The sequence below is a fragment of the Leptodactylus fuscus genome, chromosome 11 (genome assembly GCF_031893055.1).
Source record: "Leptodactylus fuscus isolate aLepFus1 chromosome 11, aLepFus1.hap2, whole genome shotgun sequence".
In the NCBI taxonomy this organism is placed as follows: domain Eukaryota; kingdom Metazoa; phylum Chordata; class Amphibia; order Anura; family Leptodactylidae; genus Leptodactylus; species Leptodactylus fuscus.
The window spans coordinates 24,658,571-24,686,005 of record NC_134275.1 but is presented as its reverse complement, the minus strand read 5'-3'; the positions used below and the strand labels follow the sequence as shown (position 1 = coordinate 24,686,005).

Sequence of the window (27,435 nt, the reverse complement as noted above, 5' to 3'; positions counted from 1 at the left end):
GATTATAGCTACAGAAGAGGGATCTTCACCGGTTGGCTCCCGGCGGGTGACTAATTTGGGGTATATGTAGTTACTCACGGTTACTGGGCTGCGGTATCCGATAGCCGGACGCAGACCTAATACACGTGGCCTGGAAACCACGGAGCACTGGACTTGAGCGGAGGCCTTCTTTAGGTCCAGGGATGCAGAAAGGCTCCTTTCTAGCTGCTCCTTTCTGTCAGGCTCTCTCCTTCTTGGAGGCAGTAGCAGTATGGTGGTATTATCCCCTCTGTATGGACTGGTGAATGGTCCTAGGAGATTCTGTATCTTACATGGCCTGTGAGATTCACCATGTGGCTCCTAGGTTTGGCAGGAGGAATCTGAAAATCCTGCCTGGAGTTGGAGTAGCAGCAGGTGCTGTTACCTCACACACTACACTCTCCACAACATGGCTGCTCTGCTTTCCTTTCTCCTTCCAAGAGGAAGGCGGGGCTAAAGTCTCCATCCACAGCCTACTAGAAACTTCTGCTCGTGCTGTGTATGGAGTGATTGGGATCCTATATCACATGCACCTACATAGAGTGAACCATAGGTGGCAGCAGAATAGTACATGGCAATAAACACAATGTATGCACACAGGAAATACAGATTATACAATAGATAGTGATACTCAGTATTAGTACATTGTGAAAAGCATTACATAGCATACAACTATTATAATGGCAAGAAGGAGGGTACTGGGACACTACACTATCGGCTTTCCCATTCTGTACCCCCGCTGAAGAACTATAGGTGCCGGTACCGTAGATCTTCAGTTTCAAAAGGGTGTTTCTGACAGTCTGTCAGGAACACCCTTCTTCACAGTAGCATCTATTGTGCTGTACTGTGACGGGGTTTATTTCAGGGTTTATTTTGTGACAGTAATTTATTTCCGCTAGCGGTATTTTCCACTAGTTTAAAGAAGTGACATGTCCATTCTTCAGGTGGATTCTGCCTGAAAAAAATCAACACGTTTTTTGAAGCTGAATTGTTAAAAGCCGCCTCAAAAACCGAGAGGCATTTTTTGAAGATAATGCATGGGCACATTAAAAAAAATGCCTAAAAAAAACGCCTCAAAAAAACACCACACAAATTTTACTAAACGGATTTTTCCTGACCAAAATCATGACCAAAAAACTTAGTGTGAACTCAACCTAAGGGTAAGTTCACACGGGCTTTTTTGGATTGGAACCTCAGGCAGAGGCCACCTGAGGTTCCGGTCCAAAAACCAGGTAGGTGCGACTGCAAGCTGGTGCATTACACTGGCATCCAGCCGCGCACTCTGCTCCGGATTAGGCCCAATGGGCCTAGTCTGGAGGAGGGAGTTTCTCCTCGCGATTCAGCCTGAAGAATGAGCACCTTGCTTCCTTTCTCTGGGAGCCGGAGCCGGAAGAAACGGCTCCCGGAAAAAAGACCTGAGTGGCTCCCATTGATTTCAATGGCAGCCGTCTTTTTGGTCAGGGTTTTGAGTCGGATACGGCCTCAAAACCCTGACCGAAAAACTGTGTGAACTTACCCTTATATTGTATGCTCACAGATTTCAATGTGGTTGCTTTGGCACTAGATTCAAATTGGCGAAGCCGCGATGTCATTTGAATTGCTGGGCAGTTCCTGCTAGTGTTAATAAATAGTAGCAGTGCAGGAAACAGGGACACAGACACTGGTCCATATGCCGGAGGATTAGATACACATGTCTGCACAAAGTACCATGGCCCAAAAGATTAGATACGTGCATCTGCACACAGTTCCACATGACAGAGGATTAGATACATGCGTCTACACAAAATACCACACACTGGAGGATAAGATACACAGGTCAGCACACAGTATCACATGCCAGAGGATTAGATAGACGTGTCTGTCCACATGCCAAAGGATTAGATACGCATGTCTGCACACAGTTCTACACACCAGAAGATTAGATACACGCGTCTGCACAAAGAACCACACGCCAGAGGATTAGTTACACAAGTCAGCAAATAGTATCACAAACCAGGGATTAGATATGTGCATCTTCACACAGTACCACACAGCGGCCGGAGGATTAGATACGTGCCACTGCACACAATACCACACGCCGGAGGATTGGATACGCACCACTGCACACAATACCATACGCCGGAGGATTAGATACGCGCCACTGCACACAATACCACATGCAGGAGGATTAGATATGCACATCTGCACACAGTTCCACAAGCCGCAGGATTAGATACACGCATCTACACACAATTCCACCTGCCGGAGGATTGGATATGCGAGTCTGCACACAGTTCCACACGCCAGAGCATTAGATACGCACATCTTCACACAGTTCTACATGCCGGAAAATTAGATGCATACGTCTATTAACAGTTATACATGCCGCAGGATTAGATACGAACGTCTTTACACAATACCACATGCTGCAGGATTTGATACACATGTCTGCACACAGTTTCTCATGCCGCAGGATAAGATACGCCCGTCTGCGCACAGTTTCACACGTTGGAGGATTAGATACGCACGTCTTTATACAATACCACACAATGGAGGATTAGATATGCACTACTGCACACAATACAACACGGGGAGGGTTAGATATACGTGTCTGCACACAGTACCACATGCCAGATGATTAGATTATGTCAGCACACAGCACCACACGCCGGAGGTTTAGATACGTACGTCTATACAGTTACACATGCCGCAGGATTAGATACACACGTCTGTGCACACTTCCACATGCCAGAGGATTAGATATGTACGTCTTTACACAATACCACATGATGGAAGATTAGATACGCGCCACTGCACACAATACCACATGCCAAAGGATTAGATACACGCTATTGCGCACAATACCACACAGGGAAGGTTAAATACACATGTCTGCACACAGTACCACACGCCAAAGGATTAGATACACGTGTCTGCAGACAGTACTACTCACTGGAGGATTAGATACATGCGTCTGCACACAATAACACACGCTGGAGGATTAGATACACAAGTCAGCACACAGTATCACATGCCAGAGGATTAGATGCGCGCGTATGCACACAATACCTCACGCTGGAGGATTAGATACACAAGTCGGCACACAGTACCACACACCGGAGGATTAAATATGCATGTCTACACACAGTACCACACACCGGAGGATTAAATATGCATGTCTGCACACAGTACCACAAGCAGGAGGATTAGATACGCGCGTATGCACAAAGTACCAAGTGCCAGAGGATTAGATACCTGCGTCTTCACACAATTCCACATGCCAGAGGATTAGATACGCACCACTGCACACAATACCACACACTGGAAGATTAGATACACGGCTCTGCACAGAGTACCACATATTAGAGTTTTACTCCAGGTTTCCATAGCAACCCAGCAATTTTTCTTCACTGCTTTGTCAGCATTAAAGGGGCAGGGCGCTGTGGATGACACTGTTACTCAAGGTCACATACACACAGCTTTACTCCAGGTCTCCATAATAACCGATCGTAGGTTTTTCACTGATATCCGAAATGAGATGCTTATGGACACACACACACTATATGCAAAATACACCAATGCAAAACTGGACAATTCTTATGGGGCCACTACACAAACAAAAAATGAAATATACCCGTGTGATGCCGGGTCCTCCTGCTTTTATTTATTTTATTTATTTATAATTTATATCTATATAATATATAGAGTAAGAAGGAGAGAGATAATATTAAAGAGAGAATACATAGTGGAGATTTTGGTGTGCTCTCTTGTACTCACCCTGATGACTTTGCATACACAGACACTGTATATTTTCCAGCTTTACTAGAATCTCTAACAATAAATCCTCCCTCCTTGTCCTGTAAAACATTTAACAGAACATTTTATTGCAAAAACTAATTCCAACAATTTTTATAGCATTTATATTTTTACTTATAAGGAGACACACAACATTTTTTTTTAAACTCTAAATTTTATTGAAAGTATTTTTGTAAAATACAATACAACACAAGAGTTGAAAATCTAAAAAACGTGAAGCAATGCATATACCATCAAATAGACTGGAAATGTATACACATGACATAACATTTAAACATGTTTATAGTCAGAACAAACCACCATAAAAGGCAAATAAGGGCGGGTTCACAACTGGGCCCGGTCTCCGCTTTGTGGGTTTCCCTCTTCTGCCCGAGAAACTGGACAGGAGACGGAAACCCAGCTGTCAGTGTACACCTGTGAGCGTCTTCTGGTCTCTGCAACAAAACTGGTTTTTTTTTGTTTTGTTTTTTTTTTTTTTTAACCAGACACAAAGTCCTGCATGTGTGAACCCGCCCTTAAAGAGGACCTTTCATCAGATTGTGCACAGGCAGTTCTATATACTGCTGGAAAGCTGACAGTGCGCTGAATTCAGTGCACTATCGGCTTTCCCGATCTGTGCCCCGGGTAAAGTGCTATCGGTTCCGGTACCGTAGCGCTTTACAGTCAGAAGGGCGATTCTGACACTTAGCCAGGGACGCCCTTCTGCCCAGCAGCGCCTATCGCGCTGTACAGTGTGAGCGGGGAGGAACTCCCCCCTCCCTCTCTTGATAATACTTGTCTATGGACGAGCACTGTGAGCAGAGGGAGAGGGCATTCCTCCCCGCTCCACAGTACAGCGCGATAGGCGCTGCTGGGCAGAAGGGCATCCCTGGCTAAGTGTCAGAAACGCCCTTCCTACGGTACCGGGAACAATAGCGCTTTACCCAGGGCACAGATCGGGAAAGACGACAGTGCGCTGAATTCAGGGGTATATAATGATGAGGAGGAGGACATGAAAGATCCTCTTTAAGCAATATCTTGAGCAGTATAGTATGCAGTGGTTTAAAGGCTCTTGTTTTCTTACCTCTGCCTTTAGCAATTGCTCTGCTTGGCTTCTTGTCATGTTTTTGGAATACCATCTATATAGTGAAAAATAAAAGACAACTGTTTTGAGTTATACAATATCCTTTCCCATGTGTTATGGATTTGAGCCTGTTTACAACGCTAAGAAAATAAAATTACACCCTTGTTTGGAATCATCATCTCTGATGCTGTTTGATAAATCTGTTGTATTCTTACATTATGTTCACACCAGAGTCAGAATTTCCATCATTTGTTTCCTTCCTTCTTAAAACGTAGTTACACACGGAGCCCCATTGACTATAATCAGGTTTGCCGTTTTGAAATTGAAAGCATAGGATAAAAAAAATCCTCTGTGTGGAACTTTTTTTCTCAGCCGGTCTCTGTGGCTCCAGATGTGAACTTAGGCTGGGGTTCCATGGGATGGAAACGCCACAATTTGCCTGCGGCGAAACGTGGCGTTTTACAGTACAGGCAAAGTGGATGGGATTTTAGCGAATCCCATGACCACTTTGCAGTAATAACCGCCGTGTGGACATGCTGCAATTTCCAAAACCGGCACGTATACGCACGTATCACATTGAAAGCAACAAGTAAAAAAGCCTCCCATTGATTTCAATGGCTAGCGCGCGTATGCCGGCACCCATAGAAGTCAATGGGATCTGTTTTAACGCCGCTCACTCTGAACGAGTTTACGTTCAGAATGAGTGGAGCGTAAACTCCGTGTGAAGGCTCGTGTTTTTTTTTTTTGTTTTTTTTTTGTCACATAAATGAGAACAGCAAGTGAAAAAAAAGTTGCAACTGAATTTTCCTGTTTAACATACTTACTCATATATTTCCATTGGATCCTGAGCTTCTGTAATATAGTTACCAGGAATATATCCCTCTTGGCTGGAAGCAATGAAATAGATTACTATTTAGGAATGAGGCATATAAATGTACATGACTGAAAATATACAATATATGTTTGGAAGATCCTAATCTCCCAAATATTTGCATCCTGCTGAACTTTTTTCTTTCAGTTTCTGAATAGAAAGTTATCTTTAGGCTTATGACACAGGCAGGGTAAGTTCGTGCATTACAATGACTTGTAAGTCTCCGTACTGCCTATGTAGGCACACACTCTCCCTGATGTGTATGATTATCCCCTGACCCTGGTCTATAGTCTCTCACTCTGCGAAATCAGTATCACTGTGCTATGCTAAGGAGGCCCAAAAGGCCGAAACAGCGCTGTCCATAGCTGGGAATCTGTTCCTTTTGGAATAGAAATACTAATTTGGCAATTAAATCCGCATCATGATAGTAGACTTTTTAACTGAGTCATGCATGATGTTAAGGATGCTGCCCTCTAGAGGGCGGCATACAGAGTGCACTGTTCTCCTAATTACATCCTGGAGAATAGAGTTGCATATCTTTTACCTGGTATACATTATTTAACCTCAATTTACATTTTCTGTGCATTACTCAATATTCACCACCAGAAGGTGTTGTATCTCTGTGTATGGTATATTACATTACTGTATCTCATTTTACATTTTCTGTACATTATACAATATTCACCACTAGGTGGTGATGTAGCTCTGTGTATGGTATATTCCATTATTGTACCTCAATTTGCATTTTCTGTACATTACACAATTAATGGCTAACTCATAATGATGACAGAATGACGTTTCAAAGCTTCCTCTGAGCTTCTTCTTCAGATATATTCCATTATTGTAACTCAATTTACATTTCCTTTGCATTGCACAATATTCACCACTAGGTGGTGCTGTAACTCTGTGTATGGTATATTCCATTATTGTACCCCACTTTACATTTTATTTGCAGTACACATTATTCACCACTAGGTGGTGCTGTAGCTCTGTGTATATGTACATCTACATCTACAAGTGACCCACTAATGCATCTTGCTGTAAATGCAATGCATGGACATGAGCTAAACCAGCGTCATTGGCAGTGGGTGTCAGCTGTAATGTAAGATAAGAAATAACTCTGATCCCAGGCACTTAAAGAGGTTTTCTGATATCCCCTCTAATTCCTGGTTTTTAGCTAATTCTTGCATGGAGCTCCTGTTTGTTGTAAAAGGCAGAGTTGTCTCTGGATCTACATACACAGAAAACAGACATTGTTTAAAAAATATATATCTAGCCCTTATCAGTGTTTAAAAGCTGAGAGCCATATGCAGTAAGAATATAGATGTTCTCCACAGGGCCGACATCAGGAATTTTGACAATGGGGGCCCCAACTCCCCCCCCCCCCCCCCCCCCCCCCCCGCCGCCATTTTAAAACTACTTTATTTTGTGACATACCAATTATGTATTACCTCCCAACTTTTGAAGAGGAGAAAGAGGGAGAAAATGTGTGACGCAACAAAATTTAGCCCCGCCTACTTTTCTGTTGACTCCGCCCATTCTCATTCATTTTTCATGTGCTCCCACACAGTATAATCCTCCTACTGCACAGTTTCATGTCCCCCCCGTCTTTGCCCCATTGTCATGCCGTTACCCCCCTCATCTGCCCCAGTGTCATGCCATTCTCCCCCCTTCATCTTCCTCAGTGTCATGCCATTCTGCCCCAGTGTCATGCCATTTCCCCCCTTCATCTGCCCCAGTGTCATGCCGTTCTCTCCCAACCCCCTTCATCTGCCCCAGTGTCATGCCGTTCTCTCCCCACCCCCTTCATCTGCCCCAGTGTCATGCCGTTCTCCCCCCCTTCATCTGCCCCAGTGTCATGCCGTTCTCTCCCCACCCCCTTCATCTGCCCCAGTGTCATGCCGTTCTCTCCCCACCCCCTTCATCTGCCCCAGTGTCATGCCGTTCTCTCCCCACCCCCTTCATCTGCCCCAGTGTCATGCCATTCCCCCCCCCTTCATCTGCCCCAGTGTCATGCCATTCTCTCCCCACCCCCTTCATCTTCCACAGTGTCATGCCGTTCCCCCCCCCCCCCCTCCCCTTCATTTGCCCCCCAGTTTCATGGGCCCCTTCATTATGTTCCATCTTAATGTTAAACACAAAACAAACACTTACACTTACCTCTTCCATCGCTCCCCCGACGCTCCTCTCTCTGCTCACTCCACTGACATAATTGTAGGCGTGATGTGATGACGTCATCGCGCCTACACACGCCGAAGCCAGACAGCAGCGTTTAAAGCAGGAGCTGAGCTGTCACAGCTCCTGCTTTAATCGCGTATGCATTCAGCTCATCGGCGTCCAACGGAAATCGGGATCGGCAAGTGCTGGGGCGGGCAAGTGCCGGGGGGGCCCCAGAGGCTCTGCGGACCCCGGCACTTGCCCGACTATGCCCTGCGCTGACGCCGGCCCTGAATGACTGCTGCGGGCGCAAGGGGGCCGGCACACGGTGGCAGGCCAAAACCGGGCCCCCTCCATTTTTCAATTTTGCCGGGCCCCAGACGCCAGTACCAGTAGTACTGGCCTATCGGCGGTCCTGGTCCCCCAGTTATCTTGACAACCTGTGAGCAGGACCTTAACCAAGGCAACCAGCTACAAAAAATGATGAGAAAAATGTAGCTTTATCTGGCAAACAGATCAAGATAGATAAAGCAAGGTATTGGTATCAGTTAGCTTCTGCTACAAGTCTAAATTAGAGATGAGCGAACACTATTCGAAATTCCCGTTTCGAATAGCACACACCCATAGGAATGAATGGACGTAGCCAGCACACAGGAGGTTAAGCGGCCGGCCGCCGGCAAGGTCGGCGTGCCGGCCGGCTCCATTCATTCCTATGGGTGCATGCTATTCGAAACGGCCGTTTCGAACAGTGTTCGCTCATCTCTATACATGATCCTTGAGCTGGGAATACACCTTTAATAGGAGTCTGTCAGCAGTAAAGTTGTTGTAAACCTAATCACACCTCCTTGTAGAGATGATCCTGCAGACTTGGAGATCCATTTTCATGTAAATTGCTGTTTTATTAGTAAGCAAATGAGGGGAAACTTGCTTTTACTTCCTTGGGCTTTGGTTTTAGCTTTAGATTCCTGGGCAAAGCACTTTTCCCCACATTTGCATATGAAGAAAAGTTGTTTTACATGAAAATGAGGATCTAAAAATGAATAACAAATTTGGAAACTGTAAAAACAAGGTTTATAATGAATTTACTGCTGACAGACATTAAACCCATAAATGAGAGCCAAATTTTTCAGCACGGTCTTTGTGCTAAAAAAGCCCCCCTCGGCTTATACTCGAGTCAATAAGTTTTCCCAGTTTTTTTTTTTTGTTTGTTTTGGGGGGTTTTTTGTGGTAAAATTAGGGGCCTCGGCTTATATTTGGGTCGGCTTATACTCAAGTATATATGGTATTCTATGATTCCTATCCGAATATTTTCAATTTTGCTCCCACTTTTGAGTATGGAGAGCTGGGTTGCTAAAGGGTTGGTCAGTTAAAATTTTTATATTTTTTTCAAAATAATATTCTTAAGGACGATGTCTCTGTCCAAAGAATTTGATCTGCCCAACAGTGATTTTTATAAATATCTACAAGTTAGACATTGCATACAAACTTACGATTATTTCAAAGTAAGCTGTAACCCAGAAGTTATACTTTTTCTTAAATTACCTGGTTGTGGTCTACGACCTATTTACTATTCTATTGATTCTCGTTCATCCTTTCAAAAGAGACACCCGATTTGTTTATGGGAGAGAACACTAGTTATTGCGTGATTATTACAATCATAGTTATTGGGGCGACTTGAGCACAACACTGGGGTTATTCAATCCATATTTTCTAACTTGCTTTAATTTACTGTGACCTTCCTTTGTTTTTCCCTTTTCTTTTTGTTTCTTGTCTTGTCTTATGTTTTCCCCCTAATATTTACTTATCTGAGAATTAATGTAACTTAATTACTGCTTGTTTGTTAATGTATGATTGTTGTACTATAAAAAATTGAAATAATCCCTTAATAAAAAATTATTGAAACGAAAGCTAAAAGTACAGAAATACAGTGCATAGCAGCTTGAAAAAGGTTCTTCATGTTATTTTCTGGGTTTAGTGTTTCTTTAACCCCTTAGATGCCGTGGTTGATAGCAGCATCTAGGTGGTTCTTTTACCTCAACTTCCTTTCGATGCTTATGTGATCGAGGTCCCCAATATTTATGCTGACATTAAAATGACATTGTATTAGAGCTCAGAAGGCTAGCTCCCTACTGGAAATTAAAAATTGCATAATATTGTAAAAACAATTTCCCATATTATTGTGTAACAAAATGAAATATACGGTATGTTGCATCCATAGCAACCCGTACTATAAATCTAATATTTATTCTGTCAGTAATGCTGCTTTTGGTTTCAAGCGACCAAAATTCACATGTAATGTAGAATAATATTAAAAAATGTACAACTTGTCCTGTAAGAATAACGTCTCAACTAGATCCATTGATGGTAAAATTGTATATTGAAGATAATCTATTTCCTAATATAATATGAACAATATTGTTTGACCCTTATCACAATGAAAAACATAGTTTGTGCATTTCTTACCCATATTTGTCTCTTGCTCTTAGCCAGGGTTGTCCGCTGCCTTCATCTAATAGCACATACTCCTCCCCTTTGACTAATTGTAGATCCTGAGAATTGATTGGAGTGAAATCGTATAATGCTACAACTTTCTGTGTTCCTGTTGGACTTGAAGCAGTTGTTGGAGCAGGTGGTAGCGGCTTCACAGATTTTCCCTGTGGGGCAAAGAATGAAATATTTTAGTTTACCTAAAACCTATAGTGTGGAATTTCAGCGCTGAAATTCCACACTAAATTCCTCACCATTGATACAAGGTTTTATACTGACTGCCAGATTTGGAGTCGGGAAGGAATTTTTTCCCCTGAAATAAGGCAATTGGCACGAGCCTCATGGGGTTTTTTGCCTTCCTCTGGATCAACACTGTAGGGATTGTAGGGTTATAGGTTGGACTTGATGGACTGATGTCTTTATCCAACCTCATCTACTATGTAACTATGTAATGCATCCTTACAGATTGCTGACCTATCCTCAGGATAGATCATCAATTGAAGATGGAAGGGATTCCAAGACTCAGGACTAGAGATGAGCGAGTACTGTTCGGATCAGCCAATCCGAACAGCACGCTCGCATAGAAACGAATGGACATAGCCGGCACGAGGGGGGTTAAGTGGCCGGCCACCGTCAAAGCGGAAGTACCAGGTGCATCCATTCATTTCTATGGAGCGTGCTGTTCGGATCGGCTGATCCGAACAGTACTCGCTCATCTCTACTCAGGACCTCTGACCTCCGGCAATCAACTGTTTGTAGCGATCACCTTAGAGCTCTGGTCTTTGCATTCTCTACACTGGAAACCAAGCATTCGGAAAGCCAAGTATATTGTATAATGGCTGTGCTTCATTTTGCAGCTCAGCCATATCTATATGAATGGGGCTTAGTTGCTACAGGCTATGTGATGAATGAATGTGATGGTCTGTGAAATAGAACTGGCGCACATGGAGCGCAACTATCGCTTCGAACAGCTGATCTGCCAGGGTCCTGGGTGTCAGATACCTGCTGATATTTGATTGATGAACAACTCTAAGAATAACTGATCAGTCATAGAAGCCCTTATTAAGCTTTATTAACTGATGACGTATCCTTGGGATAGGTGTCAGTGGTCTGACACCCGGGACCCCCTCAGCAATCAACTTCACAGACTGTGACATCTCATTCATCTGTCACATGTCCTGTTTGCAGCTCCATCACATTAAAGTGCTTTACCCTGTACTGTAGGACCATACTGTATAATGCATACTGCTGTGCTTTTTTTGTCATTAGAACACTGCATTCAATTCAAACAGCTGATCGGTGGAGGTCCCAGATAAACTCCTGGGAACTATCCAACTGATAGCTCATTTATTAATATGAGAACCTCCTTAACCCCTTCACGACATCTGTCATACTATTACAGCAGATATCAGGTATATAAATTTGGCGGTCACTCAGGAGCTGAGCAGCTACCATAGCTGCTTGGTCTTTGCTGTAATGAATGGCAAACACCTGGTGTTAATGCCCATAATCAGTGCCTGACAGCGCAATTTTCCAAATGCAACCATTTTGGGGAGAATCGGCGTTGCAATTTTGAGGATCGCTGGTCCCCGGGACAAGATCCAGGGCTGTCGGTCCATTGCCATGATAGCCTATTAAAGGCAGTGCCAGCATTAGCATTGTAATATATTGCATTAGTGATCAGACCCCATGGAGTTCAAGACTCCTAGGGGATCTAATAATATGAATTACCCCCACTCCCTGGAATACACATAAAAAATGACTGAGACACATACACATTAGGTATTCCTGTGTGTGAAAATTCCCAGTCTACAAACCTATAAAAAAATGTTTTTCCTGTACCTACGTACCTACACTGTAGCGGTAAAAAAAATCAATAGTGCCAAACTAACATTTTTTTTTAAACTTTTTTGACTGCTAAAAATTTAAATAGTCATCAAAGCAATAAAAATTCTCCAAAATAGTAAAGTACATCTGACCTCGCAAAAAAATGCCCTATACATCCCTGTACAGGAAATTTGCAGACACTACGGATGTCAGAATATGGCAATGTTTTTGGCAATGTTTTGGATTTTTTTTTTTTTAAGGGTTAAAAATTAAATGAAATCAGTGGCGTAACTAGGAATGGCGGGGCCCCGTGGCAAATTTTTGACAGGGCCCCCCCCCCCCCAACTGACACCGAAGACCTCGACCGACCCCCCCCCCCCCCTCCTCCGCACTCTATCATGTCCCTTAGTAAGCCCTGCACACAGTATTATTTCCATTAGTGGCCCCTGCACACAGTACTATGTCCCACTGTGGACACCCATAAACAATTATTATACTCTGGGGTCTTTTCAGACCCCAGAGTATAATAATCTGAGACCCGGGGGAATAAAAACATTTAAAAAAAAACAAAAAAAAAAACGTTGCTTACCTCTCCCCTGGCTCCTACGTTGTCGGCTGCCGCTTTTGTCCTTCTTTAATGACGTCGGATGTCACATGACCTGGGAAGCAGACCGGGTTCATGTGACGTCAGAGACGTCAGACAAGTATGAAGGAGGCTTGGCAGGATCGTAGAGAGGTAAGTAACAGTATTTTTTTTATGTTCCCTTACCTCTCCCGGTCCGCAGATCATTATACTCGGGGGTCTGCAAAGACCCCTGAGTATAATGATAGTATTTGTGGGGCCCGCGGTGTCACTTACCGATCCCGGCCCAGCCAGCATCGGCAAGTAAATAGGGCCCATAACGGCCTATAAAAAAAAAAAACAACGCAGCGGTAGCGGCTGTGACCAGGCCCCCTAATGGCCTGGGCCCTGTGGCAGCCGCCTCCGCTGCCTCTATGGTAGTTACGCCCCTGGAAAGTATATAAATTTGGTATCCCAGGAATCTTACGGATCCATAGAATACAGGTGACAGTTCAACCCCATGCTGAATTTTTTTTTTTCCAGCTTCCTAGTACATTGTACAAAATAATTAAATTATGAAGAACAATTTGTCCCACAAACATTAAGCCTTATGTCAACAATGAATAAAGTTATGGGGGTTGGAAGGCAGGGAGTGAAAAACAATAAAAATGCCTGGGGTGGGAAGGGGCTAAAGGAAAATTCTCAAAGTATCTTTTTGGTTTCATTACAGAATATTAACATTGCTACCATAGAAGTGATCTAGCCTAAGACACAGCTATTTCAAGTCACCAACTCCTTGCCCAGTCTCTCGCTGTGTGGAGAAGGAGAGGATAGGCTAGCAGGGTACTCCTATAGGTTGCAGGAAAGTGAGGAGAAGCCCAGATCCTCCTCTTCCTTTGTAACGGTAGGTCACAATAGGAGACCAAAAAGATGGCTCCCATTGAAATCAATGGGAGCCACTCAAGATTTTTCTGGGAGCTGTTTTTTCCAGCTCCCAGAAAAAGCAACATGCTCATTCTTCAGGTTGATTTGCCTTGCGATTCGGTTTGAAGACACTCCCTCCTCCCGACTAGGCCCATTCATTTGGCCTAATCCGGATTGGAGTGCGCGACTGGATGCCAATGCAGGGCACCGGCATTCAGTCACAGCTACCCAGAGTGAACCCGGCTTAAGGCTAAAAGCCCCACTTTGCAGAAACACAGCTTTTTTTGTTACAGATTTTGCTGTGTTTTTTTGAAAAGTCATGTCATTGAAAATCGTAATTCCTAAATTCTTGTCTGGTGACCACTTCTTAGGGTCCATTCACACAGAGGAAAATGGTGAGGAATTTGGTGTGGAATTTCAGCGCTGAAAAAAACGCCTCCCGTTAACTTCAATGGGTTCCCAGAAAAAGGAACCCATTGAAGTCAATGGGAGGCTTTTTTTTCGGCACTGAAAATCGACACCAAATTCCTCACCATTTTCTCCATGTGAATGGACCTTTATTTTCAGCCTGCATATTTTGCACACTGCAATAGTGTTGTGGAGAAAAATTGCACCACGTTTTTGATATCCTGAAGCTTTGAAAACCCATTTGTGCATATAACCTAAATCTGTTCAGATAATACCCCAACTGATATAATGCCAGCCCCTCCACTTAGATCAGTAAAACGTAGGCTTACAACTATATTCTACTGCATTTGTTATTACCAAAGCATCTGAAGGTGCCGGCGGTAGTGGCTTTCGAGATCTTCTCTTTGAGGAATCATTCTTTAGGACTGTAAGATAAGTAAAGTAAGCAAAATGTAATTTTACAAAAAAATGTTAAAATTTCCTCTAAACAATTTGCTGCTGACACTCCCTTTCGATGCTTTTATTGATTTGCATGGACGTAAAGTAGACATTTCTTTGTCCATATAGCAAGCATTGGTTTCAGAGTCTTTTCAGTGACAATTATACATGTTCGTGCTTAAGTGGATTCATACAGCTAACAAAGATCAGTAAAAATATACAACACATGACGTGTGATCATAAATATTGTTCAGGATGTTGCTTTGATTTATTTACCTGTGGTTGTGTAATCTGCAATGTTATGACGAGTATTAATAATAATCCATATGTCCCAATTCTTCAGGAACCTTTCATATGTGATTTTTGCATAGCCAAAAATTTTTCGTATATAGAAGTAGTATTGACTACTGTAGATTAATGACTACATTGATATGAAGCAGTTTGGGTGTTTTTCCAATATCATTTTTGTGGCTGTGAAAAGGTGGGTATATAAGTGTCATGGCTTCTCCTAGGATGTTGTCCAGATCAATCAATAAAAGAGCAAGTTCAGGTTCCAATGTTAGGGGTATATGGAGTAGTGCTCAAACAACACATACAGTTGCATTCCACAATGGCATTGTAAATGAGTTTTGATAATTTCCTCTTTATGTAATACACTTCCAAGTGTAGTATAGCTATTTAGTGAGGCTAGCCTGTACTGGATCTGAGAAATTTTCCTTCCAATATCCATTTCTTGTTTTGCTATGGATGGAGTAATATCAATGGAGTTCTTGCAATTTAAAGTGTTATAGAAGGATATCCCTTTAAATCTCTCCTGGGTTATTTTGAATTAGAAATTATTTTTGACTCCCTCTCATATCTTTAGCTTTACTGCGTGTTAGGGCTTGTTCACATCTGCGCCCGGTCTCCATTCATGCAGGTTTCCTGCAAAAAACTGAGCAGGAGGCGGAAACCTGCAGGATTTCATTTGACTTCATTTGAATGGGTTTGAAAGATGTCCGGCTGTGAGCGCCGGTGAGCGTTTTATGCTCTCCGCCGCGAAACTGTATTTTTAAAATCAGACAGTCGGACATGCAGTACTGTGTCTGGTTTTAAAAAAAAAATGGTTCCACGGTGGAGAGATAAAACGCACACCAGCGCTCACAGCCGGACCTGGTCTGACAGCTTTCCGTCTTCTGCATGCAGAAGACGGAAAGCTCATAACGGACTCCGGGCGCTAGTGTGAACCTAGCGTTAGTTTGCATTTACACATTCTGGTTTTTCCATGCAGTTCTCAAGCCAAAGCCAGATGTCAATCATAATGTGAGGAATGTATGAAGGATAAATGCTACTCCTCATCTTTTTTGAATCCACTTATGGTTTTCGGTTAAAAAACTGTATGCAAAAAATGTGTATGTGTAAAGGCACCAAGTGAGGTGTAAATGTCATATGCCTCCTTGTAAACTTCATTGGCTGCAAATGTGTATCATCCACAAAAGCAATGCAATACCCAAAGCTATAAAATTCACTACAATTTGCAAACCATCCTTAAAAATGAAACAGTGAATTGGTATACTGACGTCCATTCGTACTCCGCAGCACTTGACATCCCATGGCATTTTTAGCTGTTTGTGCACAACATAGGTATTGTCCATCTTGGTGAAAGCATGGATGAAACTTCTGAGCCAGGTCACTATTAAAGCGGATAACTGAAAATAAAATGAGATCAAAATAGGTGAAATACAACATTCCATATGATAAGAGACTACAAATTACATTTCTGTTTCATGTATTCTTAATAACTGTGCGCACCATGAATGGTCGCATGCACCAGAAATGAAACTGACTTTGGCTATGGCCCCACGTTGCAGAAACGCAGTATTTTTGTTGCAGCTTTTGCTGCGTTTTTTTTTTTTGAGCCAAAGTCAGGAGTGGATTGAAGAAGAATGGAAAATATAAAGGAAGCTCTTAGACTCTTCCCTTCTGTTAAATCCACTCTTGACTGGTTGAAAAAAACACAGAAAAATCTGCAACAAAAAAATGCTACGTTTCAGGTCTGTTTTCTATGGTAAGTTGTAGTAAATAAAACGGGCCGAGGAGTCCCTGTCCCACATTAATCCCTGCTCTGCGCTGCCCACTATTGACAAAAGTTACACTGGGGTCAAAATTTTTTCTAAGTGGTGAATTTTGTTTGTACGCAAAACAAACTAGCACCACTTTTACGCCACAATACAGATGTACTTATTTTCATACATTTGCCCAATTATTTTGCTAATTAAAATCACACTAATAATGCTAGGTATTAGTGATGAGCGAGTAGTATTTGACCGAATACCTCGCCAGCTTAGGAATGCGTATAATCGGCTGAACACCAAGGGGTTAAACGCTTCGAATATTCTTAAAATTACACTTTACCATGCTTTAGTTGATGAATCCAACGTTTCCGTAGATCCTCTGTTGGGGCGAAGACATAGAGTGGTCCATCATCGTATATTATCTATAAGAATAATTTGAGAATATCTGAAAAGTAGATATAACTGTATCCTGTGCCAATGTATTATTCAACTGTCCATGACGGCTATTCAAATATAGACGTCTTCCTAGTCTCCTCACATAGAGAGCTACTTAATCCCATCAAACTTTAACCATTAATTCTAGACACACCACATGGACATTCTCATAGCAATTACATGATTCCCAACACACTAACCCAAAAATGTTACCATATTTCTTAACATCCCTCCAGAAAGACTTTATGATAAACGCCCATCCATAATGAATTAAACGACCATTAAAAGATGATGCCAAAATAAAGTAGAGATATGGTAGATAATTATTTTATTCATTATTTTTTATTATTTAATATATATAGGTGTGTCTGAAAAACAGCATTTCACAATTTGAAAATTGCGTTTATTTAATTTTTTAAAATTTCCATCAAATTCCTATTTTTTTTTTTTTAATAAATAAAAATGTAAAAATATTGATTAATGTTTACGACTAACATTAAGTACAACGTGTGACAAAAAAATGTTACATGTATCCCAAAATTATATCTTTAACAATATTACTGTAACTTCTCTGCCTGCTCTGGTCTCTGCGCCACCCTCCGCTCACGCTGTGGCGCTGGAGGCGTATCCAGTTTGATTCTTTGCTTAGTGTTTTTCGTTGAGCAGTGTTCACACTGTGCAATCTCTAATTGATTTTCCACCACACCTGTCTGCTTTCATCTTAATTTCTCTCTGCTCCTCTAAGGCTTTGTTCTCACGGAGTAACGCACCTCTCATTTAGACACGTCTACACGTGTTAGAGCGCGGCGCTTCAAAACAGATCCCATAGACTTTAATGTGTGCCGGCTTACGCCTTTGTAACCTCCTTTGTATGGGATCTGTTTTGAAGCACTGCACTCTAACACATGTAGACGTGTCTAAATGAGTGGCGCGTTACTCCTTGAGAACGGAGCCTAATAGTTAAATTTAGCCTTGCCCTGTGATTGACTGCCAACTCCAGGATGGATTCTTCCTCCCTATTTATTCTTGGCTCACATTCACATTGGTGCTTGCTATTGCCTTGTGCATGCTGGCTTTTCTCTTGCTGTTTATTCTTGTATTCGTATTCTTGACCTCGGGATTTCCCTATTGACTACTCTTTTGGAAATCGATTTTGACACTGCATTGCTCGACTGTTACTGACCTCCCTTTGTTGTTGTTTGTCTTGTCTGCATTTTGTGTCACGTATTTAGAAAGGGTTTTGTCATCCAGTTGTCGCCTATTACCTAGGATAGGACCATCAAGCAAGAAGGGACAGTGGGGGGTTTCAGACCAGAGCTCACTCTCTTGTGCCCCTTCCCCAGGGTTTCCAGCGGCTACTGGGGAATTGCTCCTATTGCAATTCCCTTACAACTTTAGCATCCTTCAAAAAGGCCCACATACAGGTATACCAAAGTAAAAAAAAAAGCTTTCAGAATGTGTTGGAGAGAAAAATGATAATCCTTAAAGCGTTATCACTCACCATAAATTATAGCAAATGGCACATAATGTAATGTGAAGAGGAAATCTCTAGTAGAGTCTAATTCTCTTCAAGATAGAGATAACAATTCATATTGGTCAGAATAGAGTATACGGAGTATAGAGATATACAGTGGCGTAACTAGGAATGGCGGGACCCCATGGCGAACTTTTGTCATGGGCCGCCCCCCTCCCCAGCTGACGCTGAAGACCTCAACCAACTGATACCCCCTGTGATGAACCGGCCCTCAATCATGATTCTCAGCTATATTTATAACTATCTATGTATTGTATCAGTGTATAGACCTGACCCTCAATTAGATATCTGGGGGGCCTATCTGGTATGTAATTGCCATTTGCCATGCCAATGCACCCTCTGGCTAAGTGATGTCGTTACCTTAGCAGAGTGCGAAGACTGATGACAAATGGCTGAGTCTAATTACCTGCTGGAAGTTGCTTGGATCAAAGCCTCTCCTAGGCCAAGGACTTTAGCATATCTATGTTAATCTCATTATCCCGGCAGGGGTTGCCCTGGGTAGCAGGAAGCCTTAGCAGCCTGCATTTTAGACTCTGCGGAGTCAGGCTGGGGTGGTAGATAACTTCAAACAGTTATGGTTTTATGATGATATTGCGCCAGGGAAAGATGTTACCATTATGACAATTATATCTTCTGGTGCGTAGTAGTGAGACGCACGTTTTCAACCCAAAAACTTTAAGCCTACGGGCCTGGGAAGAGCCCAGGCCTAGTTCTCGTTACTCAAAGGGTATTGAGTTATCATATTTGGTGTCAATGTGCTGGGGAACTTGCTGTGAGCAAAGACATACCACTTGTTTGACCGTATGATCATGTGATGAGGAATTATGACCATTTATAGTTATTTGATTGCCAAGATAGAGGGTGGTCCGAAAGCCCTGATGATGTCATTTCAGGGTGGAGCCCAGGGTCAATATAAGATTGACCTGGGGCGGAGCTAGTTGTTCTTGTTCTTGTTCTTCTCATCTGGACACATGTGAGCAAGTTGGCTCTGTGTATGGCCCCCTCCCCCCTTTCTGGGGGGGAAGGGCGGGGCAAAGAGGCCATGTGCTGAGAGACAAAGAAAGCCATGTGGCTGAGGGACTTTGAAAGAGAGCCATGTACTACTTTAACGCTAATGGACTTATGGAATTATGAGGAATATGATGTAACTCCCAATCTGATCATGGATTTATGGACTATGGACTTTTTACATCGGTATGGAAAAACTCTCTTTATTGCTATATGCTATGGAGGGGTGCTGCGGTGCCCCCACCAGAGACTTTAATGGACTGTATCTCCTGCCTTGTGGGTACCATGCGTTGGCTGCGGAATCGCTGGGTGCCTAAGGACTGTTTCTGTTTCTAATCTTTTAATCTATTAATCTGTTTTATCTCACTGCACTGTAACATACCTTCTCTGTAACCATATAAGCTTGTGACCGCCAGGGTATATCTTTATATATATTTCTGGTTGACCTAGTATCGACCATCTTGGGTTAATAAAACTTTAAAACTTTAGAAGGCTCTTCTCGTATTATCCTATAAGGCCCAGTCCTCTCTCTGGGTTTGTGAGAGCGGACAGTATAGTTAAGAAGGCGATCGCGGGTTCCGCCTGCGGCAAAGGCCGGGTGGGCCAGCGGCTGCGGCCGGGTGGCTGAGGTGGAGGCCGGAGTCCTTGCGCCTTGGAGGCCGGGGCGGAACGGCATGATACGTCACCCCCCCCTCCTCCCGTGCATTTCTGCGCACACTATAATATCCCATACTGGCATATTGGCAACTGCACACAGTATTATGTCCCCATAGTGGCCCCAGTACACAGTATTATGTCTTATTGTGGAGGAAAAGGGCAGGACGGCGCTCACAGGTCCAATAGATTTTATTAATAAGAAGAATTGCATTGTATGTCTTATTGTGGACACCCATGAACAATTATTATACTCTGGGGTCAGAGTATAATAATCGGAGACCCAGAGGGATACAAACAACAAACTACTGTTACTTACCTATCTCCTGACTCCCCTGCATTCTCCGTCGCTGTCGGCCATCTTCGGGGACGTCATGTGACCGGGGCCCTGCGTCGCGGGTCATATGACATCACGCAAGTAGGCTGAAGTCTGCTTGGAGCGGTAACAGGTTTTTTTTTTTTTTTTTTTTGTTTTTTTTTTTATCTTACCTCTTCCCGGCCTCCGATCGTTATACTTGAGGGTCCGAAAAGACCCCCAAGTATAATAGTGCTTGTGGGGCCCGTGCTGTCACTTACCGATCCCGGCCCCTGTCAGGATCGGTAAGTATATAGGGCCCGATACCGGCTGGAGTAACTCCAGCGGGTAACGGCCTATTAAAAAAAAAAACAAAAAAAAACGCAGTGGTAGCGGCTGTCGCCGGGCCCCTAATGTCCCGGGCCCTGTGGCAGCTGCCTCTGCTGCTGCGGCGTTAGTTACGCCACTGAAGAAATACTGTTTAGATAGCCAGGGAACCGGTCATCTATCTGATGTGTTCTAACAAAGTATAATCCCGTATTGGTCCTTGTATAGTGTAATAAATTTAACATGTTTGGCTTTTGAAATGATCTTATAGAGACCATGATAATACATATGAGAAGAAGGATCTTGTTCAATAAGTCAGCTTTGAGCATTGTCCTGGTCAGTATTTTGCTTTAGTATTTGGAAGCTAAAACCAAGGGTGAGTCCAAGACATGGAGAGGTGCAAACCATTGCATTATACTTCTCTATGATACAATCCTGGTTGTGCCTAAAAATATTTATGCAAAACACTGACCAGAATACTCGCCTACAACATTGGCCATAGAGTAGATTCCAAGCGACTTCAGTTTCTTCTTACCTCTTCTCATATACACTACATATAAAGTATTGACTATTTCTATGTACATTACATGTACAAGGGTATGTGGATGTGTAAGCATATTATATATCTATGGTAATGTGACTAAGTATGTTGCAGACTCTTACCTGGAATGGATATGGGAATCGCTCAATAATACTAATCTGTTCAGTATCTGCAAATTCCTCTTTTGTCTGATAGAACAAGAAAACAAGATTCTTAGTTACAGTATGTTAAGATAAAACTACAATGTTACAATCTCTTTATAATTTAGATTTGGCCTTGAAGTGAAAATAAAGCATATCCCCAATTATAAAAGTTTCCATATACCGGAGCTATGGGGACAGTCAAGTATGATTTTTTTTTCTTTTTTTTTTTTTTTTTTTTCTTTTACACCTTCCACAGCATATTTAAAATTAAAAAAAAAAAAATTGCCTAGACAACTTCAAGTGCACAACTGCATTTACTTTTCAGCATGCCTCATTCAGTCAGCTGTAAATGAATGCATACCCCAGACACCATAAACTACCACATACTGCAAACCAGTCAGCCATTAACAAGACTAGATTCCAGATTGAACCCCTAAAACACTCATCACAACAGCAACACACAGGGGCAGAATATAAGACCTGGTTCACATCTGCGTTCGCAAAGTCTATTTGGGGATCCATCCTGAACGGAAACCTGTACGCATTAAAAAAGCGGTTACCTAAGAAAAACCCCAGAACCCGTAGACTATAATGGGGTTCGTGTGGTTTCCGCACGAAAAATGCAGAGAGAAGTGCTACTTGCAGGACTTTTCTCTCTGCATATTTCACGTGGATAGGTGTACAGAATGGCCCGAACACAGATGTGAACAGAACTAAAAAGTAGAAATGGGTGAAGCTCTCATTATTTGTTTCCTTTGGGTGGCTCAGGTCCAACATTATGTTTTAACCCATTTTAATATGTGTAAACTAGTGTATAACACTTGTAGCGCTCCTAGAAAACTATCTATCCAAATTCTAGCTCTCTAAAGCAAACACGGTCTAAGTTAAGTCAAAGTGAAGTGACATGTAAGTCTATGGGAAAAAAAACGGATGGTAAGCAGTATATAGTATAACCATACATTGCACTGACACTGCATGCTTTTATGCATTTTAACATTTAAATGGTCTCTAATAGAGATGAGCGAACACTGGTCGGATCAGCCGATCCGAACAGCACATCCATAGAAATGAATGGAAGCACCTGTGACGCCGGCCGCCGGCAAAGTCAGTGTCACAGGTGCTTCCATTCATTTCTATGGGTGCGTGCTGTTCGGATCGGCTGATCCGAACAGTGTTCGCTCATCTCTAATCTCTAACTTATTACAAAACTTATGTGCAACTTATAAAATATCTCATCCTGAAAATCACTTTCATTAAAAAATCTGAGCTTTTCCACCCTAAGGCAAGAGCCCCACATTATAACAGCATGCAAAAAAATGCTGCATTTTACAATACCTGGTTAATCCCATCCACACATTACAGAAAAAAATCTGCAACAGAAAAGCTCCAATTTTGAAAATTCTCACATTTGTGAAAATCGGAGAATATCAACTAGAACTTCGAAAACACTGGCATTTTCCATACACTGCTCAAAAAAATAAAGGGAACACTCAAACACCTCCTAGATCTGAATGAATGAAATATTCTCATTGAATACTTTGTTCTGTACAAAGTTGAATGTGAGGACGACAAAATCACACAAAAATCAACGGAAATCAAATTTACTAACCAATGGAGGACTGGATTGGGAGTCACCCCCAAAATTAAAGTGGAAAAACCCACTACAGGCTGATCCAACTGTGATGTAATGTCCTTAAAACATATCAATATTAGGCTCAGTATGTGCTTGGTCTCCATGTGCCTGTATGACCTCCCTACAATGCCTGGGCATGTTCCTGGTGAGGCCCTAGGAGAAAAAGCATGATAGAATCCACAGGAGCACAAAGCTGAATTTCATGTTAAACTGTCCTGGACAGGCCATTGACTATATATGTTCGGACAATCCGCTCTTAAATCTGCATGTACATACAGTGTTGGCCAAAAGTAATGGCACCCCTGCAATTCTGTCAGATAATACTCATTTTCATTATGAAGTCTGAAGACTACCAACACATTGTTCAGCATAATGTAGGGCCCAGTGTGAGAAAGCTGGGTCTCCCTCAGAGGTCATGGGTCTTCCAGGAAGGACAATGACCCAAAACACACTTCAGGTCAGCACTAGAAAATGGTTTGAGAGAAAGCACTGGAGACTTCTAAAGTGGCCAGCAATGAGTCCAGACCTGAATCCCATAGAACACCTGTGGGGGAGAGATCTCTTGATGGCAGTTTGGAGAAGGCCCCCTTCACATCTCAGGGGGGACCTGGAGCAGTTTGCCAAAGAAGAATGGTCTAAAATTCCAGCAGAGCCTTGTAAGAAAATCATTGATGGTTACCGGAAGCGGTTGTTTGTAGTTATTTTGTCTAAAGGTTGTGTTACCAAGTATTAGGCTGAGGGGGCCAATACTTTTGTCCGGCCCATTTTTGGAGTTTTGTGTAAAATGATCAATGATTTGACTGTTTTTTTTTCATTCTCTTTTGTTTTTTGTTTTTTTCATTGCAAGCAAAATAAATGAAGATATTAATACCAAAGAGTTTGTGCTTGCAATCATTTTCTGGAAGAAACTGAGTATTATCTGACAGAATTGCAGGGGTGCCAATACTTTTGGCCAACACTGTACCTAAGTGCAGCTGCAAAAGCAAGGAGCCAGTTGTAACAGCCGGATATACCAGATTGAAGACACAGGTAGTTTCAATCCCTGACTTCCAGATCATTGTATATACACAGTGAGTGCTGGGGACACAGTTATAGGAGCTGCCATGATGCGCCAAGGGCGGGAGAATGTATGGGACACTAGATTATAAAGGGACAAGATCAGCTGTGCGGTGTAGCTCAGGAGGTTGCATTCCTCCTCTTACTGGGCTAATGTATCAAGGGAAATCAGCAAAAAGAAAAAAAATATTTTTTTAAATTAAAATATCCCCAAAAGGTCTATTATGAGCTTATGTATAGCATAAAAAAAATGAATGAATTAATTAAAAAATAGAAATATTTTTAACTTTACTACCACAACTGCACCATAGGCTCTCAACATGTGTTACCTACATAAAAATTAGCATATCAGACAGGAAAAACTTACTTAAAGGGATTCTATCATTAAAATCCAGTTTTAAGCTAAACCCACGTCAGAATAGCCTTAAGACTATTCTTCCCCTACCTTTAGATGTCTTCATGTAGCTGTTCTTTAGATGTCCACATGCGAATTAGCTTTCTGGCAGCATTGGGAGCAGTCCCCAGCACTCAAACAGCACTGGGGTGTCCCCTGTGCTGCGAGAAAACTATCCAGTGCCGCCTACTTCTTGTTCACAGTCACTGCCTCTTCTCCCTTGTCCTGTCCCATCACGTCCTCTTCAAAAAGCACCGACTGCGCATATCCGTCACCATTTTACTGTGCCCAAATGGGAGAGGCCACAGGAAAATGGCCAACGTACATGCGCAGTTGGCCATTTTCCTGTGGCCGAACAGCAAAGAAGTGGAGGCAGTGAACAAGAAGGTGGCACTGGATAGTTTTCTCACAGCAGAGGAGATGCCCCCAGTGCTGTTTGAGCGCTGGGGACTGCCCCCAGTGCTGCCAGAAAACGAATTAGCATATGGACAAAAAAAGGGATATCTAAGGAATGGAGGCGTGGAGAAGACATCTAAAGGTAGGAGAAAAATAGCCTTTCTTAAAGCTATTCCGACATGGGCTTAGCTTAAAACGGGATTCTAATGATAGAATCCCTTTAATAAAACCTTTACCAACACTGTGAAAAACAGACATGTTTCCCTGTATATTAAATATTAAGAAAAATACATATAAAAATAAATAAAGCCCTTTCTATCACCTATAAAGGCACAAAAATATTTCATTAAACCAAACAAAATGTTACAGCTCTTGAAACCATATGTATGAAAAATGCCTGAATGTGTCCGGCCTAAACCTGGGGAAATGGAATTATTCTGAAGTGGTTGACATGCCAGAGCTCTGGTATTTTACTATTTACGGCTAAGTCCCCACGTAAACGCAGTGATAAAGTGCTACGGGAAGAACCACTGCGTGATCACATTGAGGTTCTTTCCGCAGCGCTTTTAAGAGAAAGTTCAGAGTTTTCCTCTGCGGACTTTCTCTTAACATCATATCTACGGGAAAGCCGCCGCTGTTTCCGTAGATATAATTGACATGCTGCGATTTGCAAAGCGGCAACGGCTTTTTGATTTGTTTGAATCCCATCCACTTTGCAGATACTGAATAACGCTGCTATTTTTCCTGCAGTGTCTCTGCTGCGGGCAAATCGCGGTGTTTCCGGCCCGTGGGGCCCCAGCCTACCTCAATCTTTTCTACAGAACAGCTTTTTTTTTTTTTTTTTTTTTTTTATGATGCACAGGATTTAGAATTAATCGGGGGCATCCTACAGCGGCACACCTTCAAAATGTCGCCTTTCTGCAAGTGACTAGAACAGTGTAAAAGCAGCATTTTTGCCATAAGTGGCATTTCATTTCTTGCAAACTTGGGTTTTGTATTTTTTTTTTCCTACCAGACTAGTGGCATCTATGTTTGATGAACCTGACTCTTACTTTATAAGGCTAAAGCCCCATGTTGCGGAAACGCAGCTTTTTTTGTTACAGATTTTGTTGCGTTTTTTTTGAGCCAAAGCCAGGAGTGAATTGAGCAGAAGGCAGAATTATGAGAATTCCCTATATTTTCCATTCCTTTCGTAGCCATTCTTGGCTTTTGCTCAAAAAACTGCAGCAAATTCTGCAACAAAAAAAAGCTTGTACAATGTGGGACCTCAGCCTAACTGTTTCAATAAGAACATTTGCATCTGTGGATATTTCAATTTTGGGAAAATAAATCTATAAAAACAAAGTGCAAAATGATTTTAATATAATGGCCTTACCGGTATCTGTCTTTCAGGAGGTGGGTTTTCTTCCGGCTCTACACACTCCACACACATGACCTTCTCTAGATCTACTGACCCCTTCTTACTTCCTCGACGCTGTTAATAAAACAAATAAGAATTTGCTTTAAGCTGTAACATTAAAAGCATAACCCCTTCATGTAGATTTATGGCATATACTGTACACACAGTATGGTAGCTGCATGTCCTCCTGTTAAGGTAACAGATGCCAACATGCATATCCAATCTACCTACAGTGGATGTGAAAAGACTGGTCAAAGACTGTCTAGGGTTGAGAACGAGCAGCCCATGTTTGCACCATCCTAACTTGAGGCTATTGTTTTGTCTCCTCTGTTTTCTATATCTCGGGGCACTCCTCAAGGTTGTCTCCATTCTTGTTTGCTTTAACTATTGAAGTTTTAGCCTTTAAGATGAGATCCATGTTGTCGGAGCTCAGGTCCTTTGATTATTTAGTGGCTAACTCGGGCCTCCCTCAGAATGAATGGTTTCCCTACTCACAAGTGGCCCATTTTGTCCGCTCCCTCCATGGTTTCTCCAGAGTCTCCCTCCTCACGGCCTTTGAAAGGATTTGCCGTGCAGGCACTTCTACTAGAGGCCTCATCTCCTCCGTGTACCAGCTTCCTTCCTCTTAGGCTGTGGGTTCTCCTATTAGGCAACGTTACATGGCTATCTCCCCGGGACAGTGGCAGATTGTTTGGTCTCGTGCTCAGAAATCCTCGCAGTGCATAACCTTCAGGGAGACGCAGTACAAACTCCTGATGCATTGGTACCACCCTCCGGCTCTCCTTCATGCTTTGAACCCTGCACTTCCCTCGGAGTGTTGGCGCTGTAGGGCCGCAGTGGGTACCTTATATCATATCTTTTGGACTTGTCCTCTTGTCCTGGGTTTTTGGTGGGAGGTCAAAGCCTTGACAGATTCCCTCTTTTTGCAAGGGGTCCCTTTAGATCCCCTTACGTATATAATGAATCTCCCTCCCAGACACCTAGGCAACAAGACTTCCCGACTGTTCCTTCATCTC

General features: G+C 42.6%; 1 protein-coding gene across 2 annotated transcripts in view; it reads right to left on the bottom strand.

The window, feature by feature from the left end:
- BTK (Bruton tyrosine kinase) overlaps window positions 1–27,435 on the bottom strand; it is an 80,119-nt gene that overhangs the window by 28,407 nt on the left and 24,277 nt on the right. For both annotated transcript variants that reach the window (XM_075260039.1, XM_075260040.1), the window contains exons 2-10: window positions 26,396–26,494; window positions 21,521–21,586; window positions 16,945–17,026; window positions 16,110–16,238; window positions 14,470–14,537; window positions 10,368–10,558; window positions 5,701–5,763; window positions 4,877–4,931; window positions 3,775–3,854 (exon numbers count right to left, since the gene is read on the bottom strand). In XM_075260039.1, the coding sequence (XP_075116140.1) occupies window positions 3,775–3,854; window positions 4,877–4,931; window positions 5,701–5,763; window positions 10,368–10,558; window positions 14,470–14,537; window positions 16,110–16,238; window positions 16,945–17,026; window positions 21,521–21,586; window positions 26,396–26,494 (833 nt within the window). The remainder of the gene's footprint in view (window positions 1–3,774; window positions 3,855–4,876; window positions 4,932–5,700; window positions 5,764–10,367; window positions 10,559–14,469; window positions 14,538–16,109; window positions 16,239–16,944; window positions 17,027–21,520; window positions 21,587–26,395; window positions 26,495–27,435) is intronic.